Source organism: Myotis daubentonii, chromosome 6 (assembly GCF_963259705.1).
Source record: "Myotis daubentonii chromosome 6, mMyoDau2.1, whole genome shotgun sequence".
NCBI lineage: Eukaryota > Metazoa > Chordata > Mammalia > Chiroptera > Vespertilionidae > Myotis > Myotis daubentonii.
Genome location: NC_081845.1, coordinates 26,175,228 through 26,193,546, shown reverse-complemented (window position 1 = coordinate 26,193,546; position 18,319 = coordinate 26,175,228). Strand labels below are relative to the sequence as shown.

At 41.8% G+C, this 18,319-nt stretch overlaps 1 protein-coding gene across 6 annotated transcripts in view; it reads left to right on the top strand.

Moving 5' to 3' along the window:
- Window positions 1-18,319, top strand: part of NHSL1 (NHS like 1) — a 203,519-nt gene that overhangs the window by 108,733 nt on the left and 76,467 nt on the right. The window contains exon 1 of one of the 6 annotated variants that reach the window (XM_059700461.1): window positions 3,834-3,927. The exons of the other annotated variants lie outside the window; for them this stretch is intronic. Coding sequence (XP_059556444.1) covers window positions 3,849-3,927 — 79 coding nt within the window. The 5' untranslated portion in view covers window positions 3,834-3,848. Of the gene's footprint in view, window positions 1-3,833; window positions 3,928-18,319 lie in introns of those variants that run through there. 6 annotated transcript variants of the gene reach the window in all.

Here is an 18,319-nt window from a genome sequence, read left to right as displayed (position 1 = left end):
ATTTTAGAAAGTTAAGTGAATGGCATGTGATGACAACTGAGTACTTTTATGCTGAAGTGTGTGTTTTAACCAGGAATCCACAGTCCCCTTTAAAGCCCACTTCTGCTCTCCCAGCAGCCAGGACAAACAGTTGACATTTTGCTCTCTTCCTGGGATGGATAGCCTCTTGGTTTACAGTAATGGTTTTTAGGTTGCCCTTTGTGCTACAGATGAGGCAACCCCGGGCTAAAGTGATGGTGATTGGGATTTAACACAGGAATATCAGGGGCTCCTGGCGGTGCTTTGTGTTCTCACCGTGTGTGTTCCCCTCTGTTGGGGGCATTTTCAGGTTTCATTAACTGGCCTGTTTCTGTGGCTCGCTGAGGTTCTAAGGGGTATGGAGTCTGCGGTTATGATTTGCATTGACTTTAAAGGAAACAGGGCTGCCCTTCTTTGGGGTTAAATTGTGTTCCTGTGCATTTCCTTTAAATGTTAAAACATTCACACCAGACAACCTCCCACATGGATGCAGGTTTCCTTTTCTCCATTTAGACTATTTTTTTCTGAAGTCTTGTCTACTCAGCTTTTCGTTGATTTGGTGCTAGAAAAAATGCCTTCTTGTAAAGAGAGATGTCACCTTTATCTCTCTTGTCAGGATAATAGCTCATTTAGTTAAAATCACTCTCTACTGTTGCCATTGAAGTAGCTCAGATACGCCCACTCCACCCAAGTTCGTTTTGGATGAGCAGCGCCTGAGCTCCCAGTCTCTGGGAAGATGTTCTCTCAAGTTCTGCCAAGGTCCACATGGTCAACAAAGCCATGATGTGTTGTTCCTTCACTTACATAATCCATGACCTAATATGGTCTGGGAAGTGAGTTTCTGGCTAATCAAATAACATGGTCAATGGCAAACTACCATGCATATATCGAATACTATTCACAGGTTACTTTGTTCATAAAATTAGAATGAAATATTTTTTACCACTAAAACTGCATGGAACCTAATTAAGTTTCTCTGAGATGATTCAGATGGTAAGTTTCTTAATTGCAGTACACCAGGTCATCTTTATAAATATTAATGATCTTTGTAGTGCATCTCTAACTGTGAAGACTATTTTCTACTTTTAATTTCCAATCCATCACAGACAGATATTTTGTAAAACATAAAATCATGTGCTCTGGGATATCGCCACAATGTCAAACAGCTGTGAAAGTACTTAGACGTTTCATCTCATTTCCTGTAGTAATCTTCTTGTAGACTGGTAAGCAGAGCATTGGCCAACTGGCACGGGTTAGTGGATAAACAAATCCGTATTAGTTTCCTAGAGCTGCTGTAACAAATGACCACTAAGTGAGTAGTTTACAACAGAAATTTCTTCTCTCCTAGTTCTAGAGGCTAAAGTTCAAAATCAAGGTGCTGGCGAGGTCATGCTCCCTCTGAAGCCTTTAGGGGAGGATCTTCCTGCGCTTCTTCCAGTTTCTGAGGCCGCAGGTGTTTTTGGCATGTGGCAGCACCTCTGGCTCTGTCTTTCCTGGGTGTCTCCCTGCATCTCTGTGTCAGGTGGTTTGCTCCATAAGGACAGCAGTCACTGGATTTAGGGCCCACTCTACTCCAATATATGACCTCATTTTAACTGATTACATCTGCAAAGACGATTTTCAAATAAAATCACATTCTGAGGTTCCCAGTAGATGTGGGTTTTTGGGGAACACTTCACCCCATTATGTAAAATAACATTGTAAAATAGCATCGCTAGGAGATGTAGTTAATGGACAGAATGTAAGAATGACTGTTCAGTGCAGCTGCTTTGATGATTCGTTTGTAACCTACAGCAATGTTAGTCTTATGCTTTAAGACAGGTTTGTACGTGTAGGTACAAGGGTTAAATATACACTCACTATGATCCATCATGCAAAAGTAGAAAATGGTGCCTTTTTATTTCCAATAAATGATCCAGTTTCCTTTATGAACTCATCCTGCTGAGAAGGGGAAAAACAAAAAACAAAATTGAACTCAGTTGACTGCAGTCAACTCAGTGTGAGCCAAAAATTTAAACAGTTGCATTAGATGGCTCAGTCTGCTGGATGACTCAGTCTTTCAGAATTCTCCTATGATCTTTCTCTCCAAAGTGGATTCTGTTGCTGAGTCTTCCCCGTATTAATAAAACAGAAGTGATGCATGCGAAACTACATCCTTTTGAATCATTGGCTTGAACATTACATAGTTCAATAAGTTGTAAAGCAGGATACCCTTGTGTAGTTAAGTTTAAAACCATTGCTCTTATGAAAGGATTAATGTGTAAGTCCTTTTGTGTTCTAAGAATAATTTTAGCATGCTTGGTGAACATCATGGACCTTAACTTTCTGAATTTAGTATTGGATTTTACCCGGCCAGCATTCCCTACGGAGATTTAAACCTGGCTTTGGTGTTGGACTAGATTCTTTCCCTTTCTTAGGTCTTATGTATCGTCCAAGAGCTAGAAATCTAGTTTCATTGGAAAAGTGGTGAATCGTGTGGAGTGGGTGTCTCCCAGCTGCCTGCATGCTCAGCATGGCAGGGTCCTGTCCACATCCTTTTCTGCTTCACAAGTTACAGATTTAGGAAAGCCTTTAGGCTGTCTAATAATAGCAGAGTTATGTTGCAGATTACAGCTCAGAACTATCTCAGGCATGTGCTTCTGCTCCCGCGAGGGCAGTTCATACTAAAAACTCAACTCTCTCCTTCCCTGTTGTGCACCCTGGAGCAGATCACAGGCCCCTCTCCAGTTGTCTTGTGTATGTTGTGTATGTAAAAGAATTCCTTAGATTCTTTTCTTGGCAGCATTTGGAATATAATGTCTGGAATCAGAAACAGATTTGTTATTTCTGTGCTGAAACAAGTGCATTTTTCAAGTTAGCTAGCAAGCAGCCCTATGCTCTGGCAGGTTCCCCACCCCTTCCTAAATCCGGTAATAAATTGTCAAGTAAGCCTTGTGCAAAGTTTATGCTATTTTACTCTTTGATCTGAACATCATTCTAAAAGACTTGAACAATTAAAAGGCAAGGGACCCTAGAAATGTTGCGTCCATGTGAATCTGGACATTTTACTGTCATACACTTAGCAGCAGCTTTAGAGCCATAGCCCTGCCATTCTTTCCCCCTCCTTTCATTCAAAAATTGCATAGAATTGTTAGTCAATAACCTACAGCTACCAAAGGGGATTCACACTTGCTCAATCTGCAATTTAAAGCAGCACTTTTAATAAACACACTGGTGATATCATGCATTTTTCAAACTGGCAGGCAAAGCCCTTGAAATTTAATAAACCAAACAAAGCTAGCCCTTTATTTCCTTTGTCTCTCCCTTGAAAACTTTGTCATGCTTTCTAGTTCCCTTTCTCGCTCCCACTACTAATCAAAATCTTGTTTTTAAGTATGTGGCAGTCGAAGCCAGATCGCCTTGTTGAATAGATGATTCAATATAAACCGGGAGATGCCATCCTTAAGGAATGAAAGAGCGGTTAACCGGCTCTGCTGCCTGAGCACAGAGCTGGGGTCTGCCTGCTCTGGAGCATGCTCTGTGCAAGGAGAGTGCTCTGGCTAATTTGGTGGAACTGAATCAAATGACTTCAGTTGCCAAAAGCATTGGCAAAGGTTTCAGTTAAATTCTCCATTTTTAACATATCCTGTCTCATTTTTACCTATTTGCTGATTTCTGTGTCTTTCTTTTTTAGTTTTTTTTTTTTCTTCCCTTTCCCTTTCTTATCCTCTGATTGCCCGTTGGGGGAGCTGTGTTAAACCTAAGCCAGAATGAACTCCCTGTAGTTGCGAAGGTGTGATCAGTAGTCTGCACACGCGTTAGTAAAGGTCGTAGTTAATAGACGAAGGCAGATGGATCAGTGTGATAGAGGCAGTTTGCCACTGAGGACATCATATCACCACCGTCAACCAGGCACAAAGGTACGCCCGGGTATGTATGTTTCTCTTGTAAATATCAGAAGCAAATACTGCTGAAAACAACCTGAGGGGCTTTAAGCAATTAATAGCTTTTGCATGAGTAAACAGCTTGGCGAGATTTTGTATTGGGGACTCTGGGTGGGAAGATGGATATTCTTAAATTGAAAAGAAAGTGCCAATTATATTATAAAATCATACAGAGCGCTTGAATTTGAAATCCGAAGGTCTTCATTTGACAGGCAGTATAATGACAAACTATTTGGTCTAATGTTAACAGCGTTCATCCTTCATTGGCTGATTACATGACATTTATCAAGTTTTATTGATTTAGATTGGGTTTAGAATTTGTATTGTTGTAGTCAAAACGTGGCTAACCCTGAGAACCATTGAGACAGATAGCCATGCTGACTTGAACTTGGGTTTAATTTGTTGGGGGGGGGGGTGCATGATAAGAGGAATGTGAACACTCCTGGCCACTCTCTCTTTGGAATGTCTTCTTATAACAAAAAGGTATAAATAGCATCTAGTGAGCTTTAGGAGCCATGCGATGAAATGTAATTTATGTGAATTTCTATTTAAGTGGAGAATGGTTTTCAAAGGTCAGATTCTGTATTATATGTTTGTTCTTGAGAAGTTTCGCAAGACAGCATTTGAAAACAAAAGAGAAAAATCTCCCTTTTGATGACCAGAAGAGAACATCCGTGTTGTTTCTTGTTGTAGTTCACTGAGTGAAACTGTGCGAGGTTCGTCGTCACTGACACTTTTAGAGTGGAAGCTGGGACAGGTGCCTCTGCTCTCCCGAGGGAGCCGATGTTCGGAGGAGGAGGAGGAGGGAGGGGAGGAAGACTGTGCTCTCTGAGGGGTGTTCTTACAAGGAGGCATTGGCCAGCCACATGGTTCAGGGCAGCTTCAGGGGAAAGGCAGGAGTCAGGAGATTCCAGAGTTGCCAGAAGATCCGCTGGAGAAATGGATTTACACCAGACGTAAGAGTAGTGACTTTTCTGTGTTCAAACAGAATAAGTTCCTTCGTGAATGAAAAGGAGCCCCTGTAAATGCTTTGAGATGAGATGAGATGAGATGAGATGAGATGAGATGAGATGAGATGAGATGACAAAAGGAAAGGTAGCATGTGGAAGCCCCCAGCACCCGTGGTTTTTCATCTCTCCTTCCTTAGCCAGCTCCTAGACTTGGGGTTTTGCTTTATTCAGACCCTTTCCTAATTTTAAGAGTCTGGTCATAGGCAGCCATCTTGTGATGATGTGACAATTAATTTGCATATTACCTCTTTATTATATAGGAGCGTGGCATTGTGATCTGACCAAACTGTTACGGTAGAATTTTGTGTATAAGTGTTTACTCACCAGATATCGGGGGCACCTGCCATGTGCCAAGCACGGCCCCCACCCAGGAGAGCCTCCCTCGCGCTGCTCCTGCCCTTCTCCCAGGCCCGCTCTTCTGCGCCCAAGACCTTCGCTGCCTTCCTAGCCACTTGTGCCCACTTCTGGAGAGTCCTCTTTCTTCAAGATTAACTTTGAGCACAAAACAAAGCCAAAGACTTTTTAAAGGGTTTTCCTAGTAATCATGACCCCAATAATAAAAGTAATTGACAGATTAGTGAAGAAGATTTAATAAATCCCGACTCTGTCCATTAATGTAAGCTCGAGTAAAGATCTCTTTAGCTGTGAAAAGAGAATCTGCCTGGTAAAATATTGAGTATTGAATAGCAACTTCCATAAGATGCAGGGCATTTCCTCACAAGTATGTAGTCATACTATTTCTTTCTTTCTTACATTTTATTTTTCAATTACAGTTTACAGTCAGTATAATTTTGTATTAGTTTCAGGTGTACGGCTAGTGGTTAGACAATCATACACTTTACAAAGTGTTCCCTCTGATATTACCAGTACCCATGTGGACCCATACATAGTTATTACAGTATTATTGACTATATTTCCTATGCTGCACTGTATATCCTCTTGACTGTTTTGTAGCTAACAATCTATACTGCCTAGTCCTTCACCTTTTTCACCTAGTCCCCTCTCCCCTCTGGCAACCATCAGTCGGTTCTCTGTATCTATGAGTCTGTTTCTATTTTATAGCAATGCTATTTAAATCTGACCCTCTTAAGTGCTTCAGAATGTTACTGATTAGGCTTACCTCGGGCTTGTGAAAGTAAAGACTAATTTGTACCATAATTTGCAAATATGGTGTAACTACATAGTGAGAAGGGCAGATAGACTGCAGATATTCTTTTTTTATATAACTTTTAAAAAATATGTTTTTATTGATTTTTTAGCGAGGGGTGGGGGGAGAGAAATAGAAACATGAATGAGAAAGAAGCACATTGCTTGTCTGCCTTCTGCAACCCTGGCATGTGCCTTGACCAGGAATCAAACCGGCGACCTCTTGGTGCGTGGGCCAATGCTCAACCATTGAGCCACACTGGCTGGGCAACTTCTGGTTTTCCATTGCAGCATATTTATACCAACTTCTGTAACATTTTCTGGAATCATAGTTGTATGACTACACCCAGATGAACACAAAGTACTGTAAGTCACATAGACTGGCAAATGAGCGTGCAGCAACACAAATATTTTGAAAGCGGTGGAAGCCAACGAGTATCCTGATACTGCTCTCACTGCTCCAGTGGAAGTGTTTGCTGCCACAGCAGTTGAAACAAAACCTTTCCACTTTGGAAGTGTTTCCTGGCAGAACAAGTCCTTGATAAAAATTTAAAACAAGATTTGGACTTCTCATATGGTGCCTTTTATAATATTGTTTTATTTTCCCAAAATCTCTCCCTATCCAGAAGGAGGGATGGATGAATGGATGGTTTTTATCCTTACATAGAGGTTTTATTTTCACAAACATATCTCCCTATCTAGAAGGAGCAATGGATAGTTTTACCCTTACATAGGTCTACTTTAGGTTGATTGCTGAGGAGTTGGTAGTGAGCTCTCCTTAATCACTGGGGTATTTCTCTTCTCACTCTATTCCTTTTTTTATCAGTAATTGGCAGCTCGGTTTTCACCTCATAGATAATTGGTTAGTGAGTGTAAAAGTTGGCCAACTGAATTATCAGTAAATTACAATGGAAGTTTCAAAAAAGTAGCATTCAAAAGATGACATTGTATGTGCATTTCCAAAAATGCTGAGTGGACTTGAGTGCACTGAACGCTGAAAGGACTTGCGTGCAGGTGAGTGATCTTTTGATGGTTCTAAGCATGACTTAAATGTAAAACATTAGTTTGATATTTGCCTTCTTTTAGTCATCCACTGAGAATATCTAAAGCTTAACCATCTGGAGCCTTTTTTGCTTCCCATAGAAAGTTAATGTTGGCATGGCAAATATTCTAAATCTTTATCTATATATATTTTTGTTTATGATAACAAATTCGGCTGAGAATGAGTTTGTCTTAGTTGCTCCCAGCCCTCACTTACCTTCACGAAATTGATGAATAGACCCATTGTTGGTGTTATCTGCAAAAAATGATGTGCCTGTGACCTGAGGAGAAGACAGGAGCCCCTAAAATAGGTGAGACTCCCTGGGCACATGGCATTCCAAAGGGTTCTCCCAGGCTGCTGTTGGGACTGTTTGACGAGATTTTCTTTAATCTCCCTCCCCCTCACTTCACCATGGGAAAGTGACCTTCATGCTCTGTGGGTGAAGAGCAGCTCCCTTTCTCTGTCTCCCGCCCTGTGTGATGTCTGAAATCAGGTCAGCCTGGATGGATGTCCCGTGGAGAAATGAGGGCCGGCTTCTCTCTGCCGCCGCGATGCTTCCCTCACCGCGCAATGAGAAGGCGCACGCACGCTAAGAGAATTCTCTGGTCAGCGTCGCGTCCTTCGCTGAACCTAGTCCTTGTGATGTACAGATAACTCCCGAGTTCCTATCTCCAGCCAAGACCTCTCCCCTAAACTTTAAATATGAATATCCAGGTGCTGCTCCCTATTTCCAAGTGGATGTCTAACAGACTGTATGAACATATCAAAGCTCCCGCCTTTGCCCCCACACCCAGTCCACTGCAGTCTTCCTCATTTCAGTAGGTGGCAAATCGTCTTTCCAGGTGCTGAGACCAAAAACCTTAACATCATATGACTCCTTTTTCTCTCATACCCCACTTTTGATGTGTCAGAGAATCCTATTGACTCTATTTTTAAAATATTTTCCAGGATTTGACTCCCTTTCACCACTCCACTGCCACCTTCCTGCCTGGGTCTTACCTGGACTGCTACCATAGCTCAGCCCGTTTTCAACCCCACAGCCAGGGTGAACCTTAAAAATCATAAGAATCGTGCCACTCCTTTGCCCAAAACTCCACTTCACTCAATAAAAGCTCAAGTCTTGGCAATTTCTCTTGTATTTGGGGATGTCAGTCACAGGCCGAAACTAAACTACAGAGGAGAGGGATTGTTGTCTTAGTTACAAAACTTACAGCTGTGTCAATCCTTAGTCTGACAGAAAAGCAAAAGGCTTCTCTGAGACACTCCAGTCCCAGGTGAGGTGTTCTCTTCCCATGCGCATAGAAGGTATGGTCTTCGATGAGACTCCTGCATTTTTCCTGTGATGGGAATGAAGACTGTTCTATCTCATTTTGTCTTTAAAGGTAGCAATCTGTATACTTAACACAGCTACTGTGCTGTACTTTCCATCTTTATTAAATAAGTTTGATAAGAGAGTTTCTGTTGGAATTTTAGGGAAGTGAGTCTCATGGTTTTTAGGATAATGAGGACAAAGCAGTAGGGAGCCTGTTCAAATCAGAGTGCTAACTTACATGTTTAATAAGCAGCTCAGTTTTTATTCTTACGAGTACGTTTGTTTTTGCTGAGCTCTGATATGTTATGAGGAATAGCAAACAGTCCTTCCATGATAAGTGCAGCATATTTTACTCTCTCATGGAACCCCGGTGTTTTCTTTCATGGTATCTTTAGCAGGGACAGCAGGATCTGACCTTTACCCCCTATTGAGTGCGATTTGCATGTTTTCCATGTACTTCCTATTGTGTGTGGTAGTGATAGGTTCTCCTAGATTCTAAGCTCCTTAAGGGTGTAGCCCAATAGCACCACCAAGAAGGGATTCCAGCCCATATTTATGGATTAAAGGAATGAAATGTAATATTTAACCTAGTTCAGGTGAAAAGGACTTGAGCCATCAGTCTCTAGGAAAATAAATGGACCTTTTTGAGGATAGTTTAAAATATAAAAGTGGACTTTTCTAATTTCAATGGGACTGAAAATATGCAGGTAAAAAGCAGAATACAAAAGACTTTTAACTTTTGGAGTTTATTTTCTATAGCAACCAGATAGAAAAATCTAATGCAACGACTTCAATCATGAATGGCTTGTAAGAGGGGGAAGCTGATCATAAAGGAGGAGGAAGGTTAATGTGTTTCTAGAAATTCAAACATTCAGAACAAATGAATCTAGGCTTTGTGGTGACTGGGAGAGATGGGGGGAGGTCCATTTCTCAGGTCACTTCTTGGTCTTTGAAGTAGCAGGTCACCCTCAGAGAAATGGCCAAGGCTTCTCTCAAGCACCCGTCTGAAGTGTATTATTTCTCTTAAAGGATTGAGGATTGACTCTATGCACTTTCTTCCCTCTTGGCTTTTCAATTAAACACACTCACACCCTCCAATGCATAGTCTGGTAGATAAGCAATTGAGCATAGACCAAAAAAGAAAAGTGATAAAATTATCTTTGGAGATATGGGATTATTTTCTCTTAGCAAACCGTTATTGAAACAAGTGAGTTTTTAAATTTCTATAGACATTTTATTTCATTTGGTCCTTCCATCCCTGGTTCTAAATCTTCAGATCCACCGGATTATTTTCTCGGGCTCTCCTGTATGCATTTCATTCTGTTTCCATTGCAGTTCTTGTTCCCCATTTTCTCTTTAAATATGCTTTCGATTTGGTTGCTGTGTTTTTCTGTCTGTATTAGGTATTATGAGAACAAGCTGCTTATTATTCAGGACCTTATGTCAGAGTATACCTAGAGGTTCTGTATTAATACCTGTTGAGTGATTGAATGCTTAGCTGCATTAGGGACTTTATCCTCTCTCCCTTATCTCTGCGAACTGTTCTAGTTATTAAAAGTTATAGGCACTTTGACCTATAGGTTGTCTTTTCAACTCAAAAAATGCAAATGATGGACCGATCATTTAATGACCAGTTGAGGTCTTACTGAAGTGCACTTTGAGGATGGTGAGCTTGAAATCTTCATGATGTGGTTAGCTGTGAGTAAAATCTCTGCAGAAATTCCCTTCACTGAGGAGTCAGAGAGTTTCTGATGCTGGGTCTATCATTCACTAAGTTTGAGGAAGCCGCTGGACCTCTCTGAGCCATTTTCCCCATCTGATAAATGAGTGACCGCCCTGCCTACTAGATGTGGTGATGTTGTAGGAATCAAATGAGATAAGGTGCCTGTATATAGCAGGACACTGGCAGTCCTCTTTGCCGCCTCCTCTCCCATTCTCCTCCCCTCCCTGTCAATCCCACCTCTCTAACATGTTCTGGAACCCATCTTTCCTCTCCATGCCCTGGGCCAGCACTGCCTTAATGTGGTAACTATTAGCATTTCATGCTTTTATTGGCTTATCAGCTCCTAACTCCCTGATTCTAGGCTAGTTGCTCTCTAATCCCTTCTTCAAACTCTACCCAGAATGTGAATAACAAACCCCTTGTGTTTCTTCTCAGATTAACACTCTTCATCCCTAACTCCCACTCCCCATCATGCCATTATCTTTTGGATAAAGTTAACTTCCTTAACATGACCTAGAGGAGCCCTTCATGAAAGAATGCTTCCCTATCTTCCTCTTCAGCCTCAATGCTCACTAGCCCCTTCCCCTATTCATATTCACTTTTGTTTGTCTTTCTTTGCATGTGCCAGGACCCTCAGCCTAGAATGAATATCTGTTTCTCCCCTGTTTCTTCTACCTAACATTTAAATATATTTTATGCTTCCTGCATGCCCCACACTGGGGATTGAGCCCACAACCTGGGCATGTGTCCTGACCAGGAATCGAACCATGACCTCCGGGTTTGTAGGTGGACACTCAACCATTGAGCGGGCTCTTCTGGCTAACATTTAGATTTGACCGACAGGACTCAGTTCAGATGTTCCCTCTATTACAAATATTTCGAAGCTGGTTTTGAGCCCCTCCTTTGTGTCCCCATCACAATGTCATACAACTCGTGCTAGCCAGTAAGTACCTAGAAGGCAGGGAATGTGTATCTTTCATTATCATGCCAAGAATCATATGTAAATGTTGGTTGGATTTTTCATTAATATTTGAAAAATATGAGGACAGATTCTGGTGTGTCATTCAACTTAGTTTTGGAGATAAAGTAGAAAGTATTACCCTACCCTTGTTTGAAGTTATAAACTGTTCACAGCTGAGAATGCTTTGGCTCATGCCAGCTATTCTCGCTAAATACTAATAATTGCTAACCAGTTGAAATGCATACAGAATTTTAAGTAAGATTATTTGTCTTTGAAGAAGTAACTGTGCCAAGAGGTCCTATAACTATTCAGATTTTACCTGAGAAAACTGTGACTGGGATGCAGTACCACAGTATTCTGTAGGAGTAAATGATCTGGATGTTGTCAACCAAAGCCAGGGATTCAGGTCTAGGGTTGTAGTATTTATTACCTGGAATGGTGGTGCAAACTAAAAATAGTAGTTCATTAAGGAAAGCACAGGTAAACAACTTAATGATTAATTCATAATTGATTACCAAGGTGACGTGGTCTTTTTGAGGAATTTTGGTCTTTTTGCAGAATAATGTTCTTTTCTGGAATTGAGGAATCTAATGGAAAATGACTTCTCCACTCTACCAACTGTGATAGTCAGTATCTGGGCTCCCATGGCTTTCAGCCCCTGGTGGCATGCCTGGCAGTATGTTACACTGTGTGGTGAGAGGACTTTGCAGATGTAATTAAGGATACTACTCAGAGACTTTAGTAATGGGATTATCCTGGATTATCCAGGTGGGTTTACTAGTAATGTAATTACACAAGCCTGTAAGCGCTGAGCTTTCTCCTCGCTGATGGGGAAGGGGAAGTCGGAGATTCATTGCTGGCTTGAGGATGGAGGGAGTTACTAGGAAACTGAGAAGGAACTGAATTCTGACAAAAACCTGAATAAGCTTGGAAGCAAATTTACCTTCACAGCCTCCAGATAAGAGCCCAGGCCAGCCAACACCTCCACCGAGGCCTATAAGACTCTAAGCCAGTGGTTCTCAACCTTCCTAATGCCGAGACCCTTTAATACAGTTCCTCATGTTATGGTGACCCCCAACCATAAAATTATTTTCATTGCTACTTCATTACTGTAATTTTGCTACTGTTATGAATTGTAATGTAAATATTTGATATGCAGGATGTATTTTCATTGTTACAAATTGAACATAATTAAAGCATAGTGATTAATCACAAAAACAATATGTAATTATAGATGTGTTTTCGGATGGTCTTAGGCAACCCCTTTGAAAGGGTCGTTCGGCCCCCAGAGGGGTCTCGACCCATAGATTGAGAACCGCTGCTCTAAGCAGAAAGCCCAGCCAAGGCTGCTGGGCTACACAACTGTGAGATGATAAATGGGTATTAAGATGCTAAGTTCATGGTAATTTGTTATAATAGCAATAGAAAACGACTACACCAGACAACAAAACAAAAAATGGGATTGGGATATAGGAATATTTCTCTTAGAAGATTTGATTTCCAGTGGACCTTAACATTGAATGCACTATATCTGACAAACACTAAAATTGTATGCCCTTTCCGACAGCTGTAAGGGGTCTTTATTTCTGGCTGATCCATGATCTTTCCCTGACCTCTGGAACATCATAGTTGACCCAAGGCATGCCTCTAAGTGTGTCTCAGACTTCTAAGGGCTCCAGTGGAAAAATCAGCCAAGGGATCTTACGTTATTATATGCTGACTTCGTGCAGGAAAGGCTAACAATAATAAGTTGGAGGAATGAAGATTGTTTGTGATGGTAGAATATCAAAGGCTCATCTTTGGTTTTTCCAAGTGTTGTGTAAAAGTAGGACATTTGAGATGCTGACTTCTTTTTAGCACTGTTTTTCTAATGTTGCCTTCATGAGAGCCATTCTCTCATACCCCAAATGCTGGAAATACAATAATCCAGTGGTTCTCAACCTTCTGGCCCTTTAAATACAGTTCCTCATGTTGTGACCCAACCATAAAATTATTTTCGTTGCTACTTCGTAACTGTAATGTTGCTACTGTTATGAATCGCAATGTAAATATCTGATATGCAGGATGGTCTTAGGCGACCCCTGTGAGAGGGTCGTTCGACCGCCAAAGGGGTCGAGACCCACAGGTTGAGAACCGCTGCACTAATCTGTTGTTAATGAAAAGAGAGGATTTGCTTTTGACTTCCTTTAAGAAGTACTGTACTCTCATATTGTGATTCTAAAATCCTTTCATCTTAGTTGTGATGTACAGGACAGCAGAGACCTGAGTCTGGGCTATGCTTTGCCAGGTGGTGACTTTATCCATAGTCACTGTTAAAACAGCTGCCTTAGTATCAAAATAGAGGACGTTGTGTCTGTGCAGGATGATTTCTGAGGGAGTCAGAAATTACCAGAGTTGATAACCTACTTAATCACTTACCTTTGCAGAAATGGACTATTGCCTACATCTTTCTAGAGGACAAATCGCGAATTACACATTATTTTTTTCTCAAAACGCAGAATAATAAGCTTATAGATAACTCTCTGAATGACTAGTCAAAGAATGAAAAATTAGGAAGACAGACTACTGACTTGGTGTACCACCACTGCCAACAAAGTTTAAAAACTTGACACATTTTGTTTTGTTTGCTTTGGTTAATTTATATGTGTAATGACTTTGAGATATAATCCTTGCTTTGGAAATGACAGTTCTACTTGATCCACTGCACATGCATTTTGTTATTCAGATATTGTCTATATTTTCTTGCTTTTCTGAGCCAGTCTCTTTCCTTTGTCTCAGCATATTTACTTTTTCAAAAGAAACATTTACGTAGGATGAGCAAACCTACTGCACAGTGGTGTTTGAAGGCCAGGCTGACTATTAAATTGTCACTGTCTTTTTCCTTTTTTTCTTTGATCCTAACACCTGGCACAATTGTTAATTTCGATCTGCTTTGTTGCTGTTGTTTTCCCCCTTCTAAATGTGTTCTCATCCCTTCCTTGTGATGGAAACTGGCTCGCCCTATTCGTTTTACCACGCTCCTTTACTGCTGTATTATTCCACTTATCCAAATAAGAATATATTTTTTGAAGTACTACAAGAAACAAAATCTTGATATTTTAGACTTACCATGTAATCATCTGAATATATTTACTTAAAAGCCTATAGCCCAGCCAGATGGCTCAGTTGGTTGAGCATTGTCCTGTACACCAAGAAGGTTGCAGGTTCGAGTCCCGGTCAGGGCACATAGCTAGGTGGTGGGTTCGATCCCTGGTTGTGGTGCATACAGGAGGCAACTGATTGATGTTTCTCTCTCTCAAAAAAAAAATTCAGTGAAAATATCCCCGGGTGAGGATTTTTTAAAGAAGCTTTATAATTATGCCAAATAACTTGCTTTCTCTTCATAATCTTCTCATCTGAGTCTTAATATATACTATTTACCAGTTCTCTGGGTTTTGCAAAATATGAATTGGAAAATGGCCCACGTACCTTGGAGGAGGAATAGAAGAGGAATAAATAAAGAGGAGGTGTGGCTTCCAATTCACAGGCTCTTGTCTTCTGTGGGCTTTCCAATCACTGATGACTGACTCTGCCCGTGGAAGGCTGTGGCAATGGGGCAAGTCACTTAACTTCCCTGGCTCTCAGCTCTTTCACCGCTAAAACGCCTAACTCACAGGATTTTCATGACCTTTCACTGGGATAATGCGCGCAAATCTCGACTGGAACCTGGCTGGACCTGATAACTGTTAGTGCCATTTTCTGCCTGTCATTTGTGTGTGTGAAATGCTGTGTGGGCTCTGTGCATCTAACTGGCACTCGCCACACTGCAGCGTCAGCAGATCTTTTCACTTGGAGTATTCCGTTTCCTAAGTGGATCAGTCAGGGTCGTAGTAGGTACCCACTTCTTCCTACTGTTCATATGTAGTTGCTGGACACTGCTAATCCAGCTTCACTCTGACTTGCCATTTATCCTGAGCTATAAATTCAGCTGCTATTCACGGATGTAAATGAGAGGATTTGTTTTCATGGTGCCACAAACCTGATAAGCCTTATTATTACTCTTTTGTCACTTCAGAAGAAGATTTAAGAAAATTAACTCCCTCCTGCCCCACTTTTGCCTTTTCTGTTTCAGCATCCCACACTGTCCTTTGTGTGCCAAATCAGAATGGTCATGTAAATGTTTATATGGATTTTGGTGTTCCATAATTTTTTTTTCTGTGCTAAATTTTATTTTCCAAAAAAAATGTATTTACAAAAGAAATCCTTATCTATGAAAAATTCAGTGCAGCCTCACAGAGCTGGCTTGACCTCAGATGGTCAGTCGGAGCAAGAGGAGGAGACGAAGGATGACATGATTTGTGTGCTGCTTAGACAGCTGGCTCAGTTTACTTTCTTGTTTAAACACTGCAAAGCAAAGACAAGCTAATGTTATGCACATGGCAGGATGTGTTACCTTCTTAAAGTATATCTAAGTGCAAAGAAGCAAGGGTGGATTCTGGGAAAATTTCAAAAACTTACCAAACATGACAAACTTTTTTTATGGATATCATGAAGATGGTTTTTATTCAACTTAAGACCATGTGTCATGTTATTTTAAGCTTTATTAATTGCTATCGTAGCAAAAAAAAAAAGAAGCAACAGAGGATATTTAAATACAAAATAGACATTTTAGAAAGTTGTGATGCAGAGAAAGTTAAATTTCTAAACTGATGGGATGTAGCCAAAACTGCATGCAGAGGAAAGTTAGTAAACTTACACATTTTTATTTTTAAACAAGAAAGAATAAAAATGAAGCTCTCAACTCAAGAAAAGTATAAAGGACTGCAGTTATTGAAAAACATAGTAGCCGAAACCAGTTTGGCTCAGTGGATAGAGCGTCGGCCTGCCGACTGAAAGGTCCCAGGTTCGATTCCGGTCAAGGGCATGTACCTGGGTTGCGGGCATATCCCCAGTGGGAGATGTGCAGGAGGCAGCTGATCGATGTTTCTCTCTTCATCGATGTTTCTAACTCTCTATCTCTCTCCCTTCCTCTCTGTAAAAAATCAATAAAATATATTTTAAAAAAAAAAGAAAAACATAGTAAAAATAGGAAAATGGCATGGCAAACCCACTGGAATGTGTTTGATATATTACAGGTGTCCTGGGAACAAGAGGAGAGGGAAGGGAAGTGGCATATGTAAGAAGAAAGAGAACTGGGGGTTGTATATGGCAAAATGTGATTAACATCACGATTTAAGAACCCAAGAGAACATTTTAAATCTTGGGATCATTTTGGCCAAATATTTTCAAAAAATTTTCCCCCTAAAGACTTCCTTCCTTATCAGATCCCCAAATGTTTCTCCACCACTTAAGTTGCTCTTTGAACTCCCCTGCATTTCCTCATGTATCAACCCAGCTAACCTCAATTTTTATTTTATTTTTGTTTTTCAACAAAAGTACAGCTATGGTTTTATATCTTCTAGCTTTGGGTGCATAAAATAATGAGTATAGAGGACTTAATTCTTGCTGTTTCTGACAGGACAGAAGCATTCTGTCTTTTACCTCTCTCTATCACATAATTCTGTACCCAAAACAGAATGTAGAGCTCAACTAATGCAAGTCTATCATTACAAATGTGAAAAAGCCAAGGCCCAGAGACATTAAGGTTCCAGGTCTCACATAGCAAGGTGTGAGGATTAGAAATTGCAATTTTCAGCCAATGGCTCCTCTTATTCTACCTTAGTTTGTAGCCAGCCCAGTTACTATGTGCACCAACCCTTTCAGCCAATTTTCTCTTTAGCTTTTATTACACAACTAGAGGCCCGGTGCACAAAAATTTGTGCACTGGGCGGGGGGGGGGGGGGAGCGTCCCTCAGCCCGGCCTATGCCCTCTTGCAGTGTGGGACCCCTTGGAGGATGTCCACCTGCTGGCTTAGGCCCGCTACCTGGGGGACCAGGCCCAAGCTGGCAGTCGGACATACCGCTGGCAGCCCAGCAGCCCTCGGGGCATGTCCACTTACCAGCGGGGAGCAGACCTAAGCTGCAGTCGGACATCCTTAGTGCTGCTAAGGAGGCGGGAGAGGCTCCCGCCACCACCGCTGTGCTGGCAGCCATCAGCCTGGCTTGTGGCTGAGCAGAGCTCCCCTTGTGGGAGCGCACTGACCATCAGGGGACAGCTCATGCATTGAGCATCTGCCCCCTGGTGGTCAGTGTGTGTCATAGTGACCAGTCATTCTGTTGTTAGGGTCAATTTGCATATTACCCTTTTATTATATAGGATAGAGGCCTGGTCCACGGTTGGGAGCCGGCTGGTTTGCCCTGAAGGGTGTCCCGGATCAGGGTGGGGGTCCCACTGAGGTGCCTGGCCAGCCTGGGTGAGGGGCTGATGACTGTTTGCAGGCTGGTCAAGCCCCCCCCTCCCCCGCCCCCAGTGGGGACCCTCACCCCATGGAGGTGTGGCCAGCCTGGGTGAGGGGCTGATGACTGTTTTCAGGCTGGCCACACCGCCTTTAGGGTGCGGGGTCCCCACTGGGGTGCCTGGCCAGTCTGGGTGAGGGGCTGAGGGCCGTTTTCAGGCTGGCCAAGCCCCCCAGCGACGGAAGCTCCCAGCCTCTCCTTTTTTTCTTTTTCTTTTTTTTTTGTTCTGGGGTTTATTTACCTTCTATAATTGAAACGTTGTAGCCTTAAGTGGAACTCAGAGCTGGCCAGGGTGGGCAGAAAGCTTTGCTTCCTCCATCGCCAGGGGCAACCCGAGCCTCCTGCTCACTCCAGCTCTGTGGCCACAGCCATCTGAAAGCAGGTATCTGGGGTTTATTTATCTTCTATAATTGAAACTTTGTTGCTTTGAGTGGAGCTCAGAGCCAGCCGCGGCAGGCGGGAAGCTTGGCTTCCTCCATCACTGGAGCAACCAAGCCTCCTGCTTGCTCCAGCTCTGTGGCTGCCGGCTGCCATCTTGGTTGGGTTAATTTGCATATAGTTGCTCTCATTGGCTGGTGGGCGTGGCTTAAGGCATAGCGAAGGTTATGGTCAATTTACATGTTTGTCTTTTATTAGTGTAGGAGCTTTGGGAATCATGACTTCCATCATTCAGATGATTTTCCAAGACAAAGACTAGCTTTTGTAGTTTATTTCTTATATTCAAGAATTACCCTATGATAATATTTATGATATCCTTTAGTATTTTAAAATTTTTAAATGTTTTTATTGATTTTTTTTAAGAGAGAGAG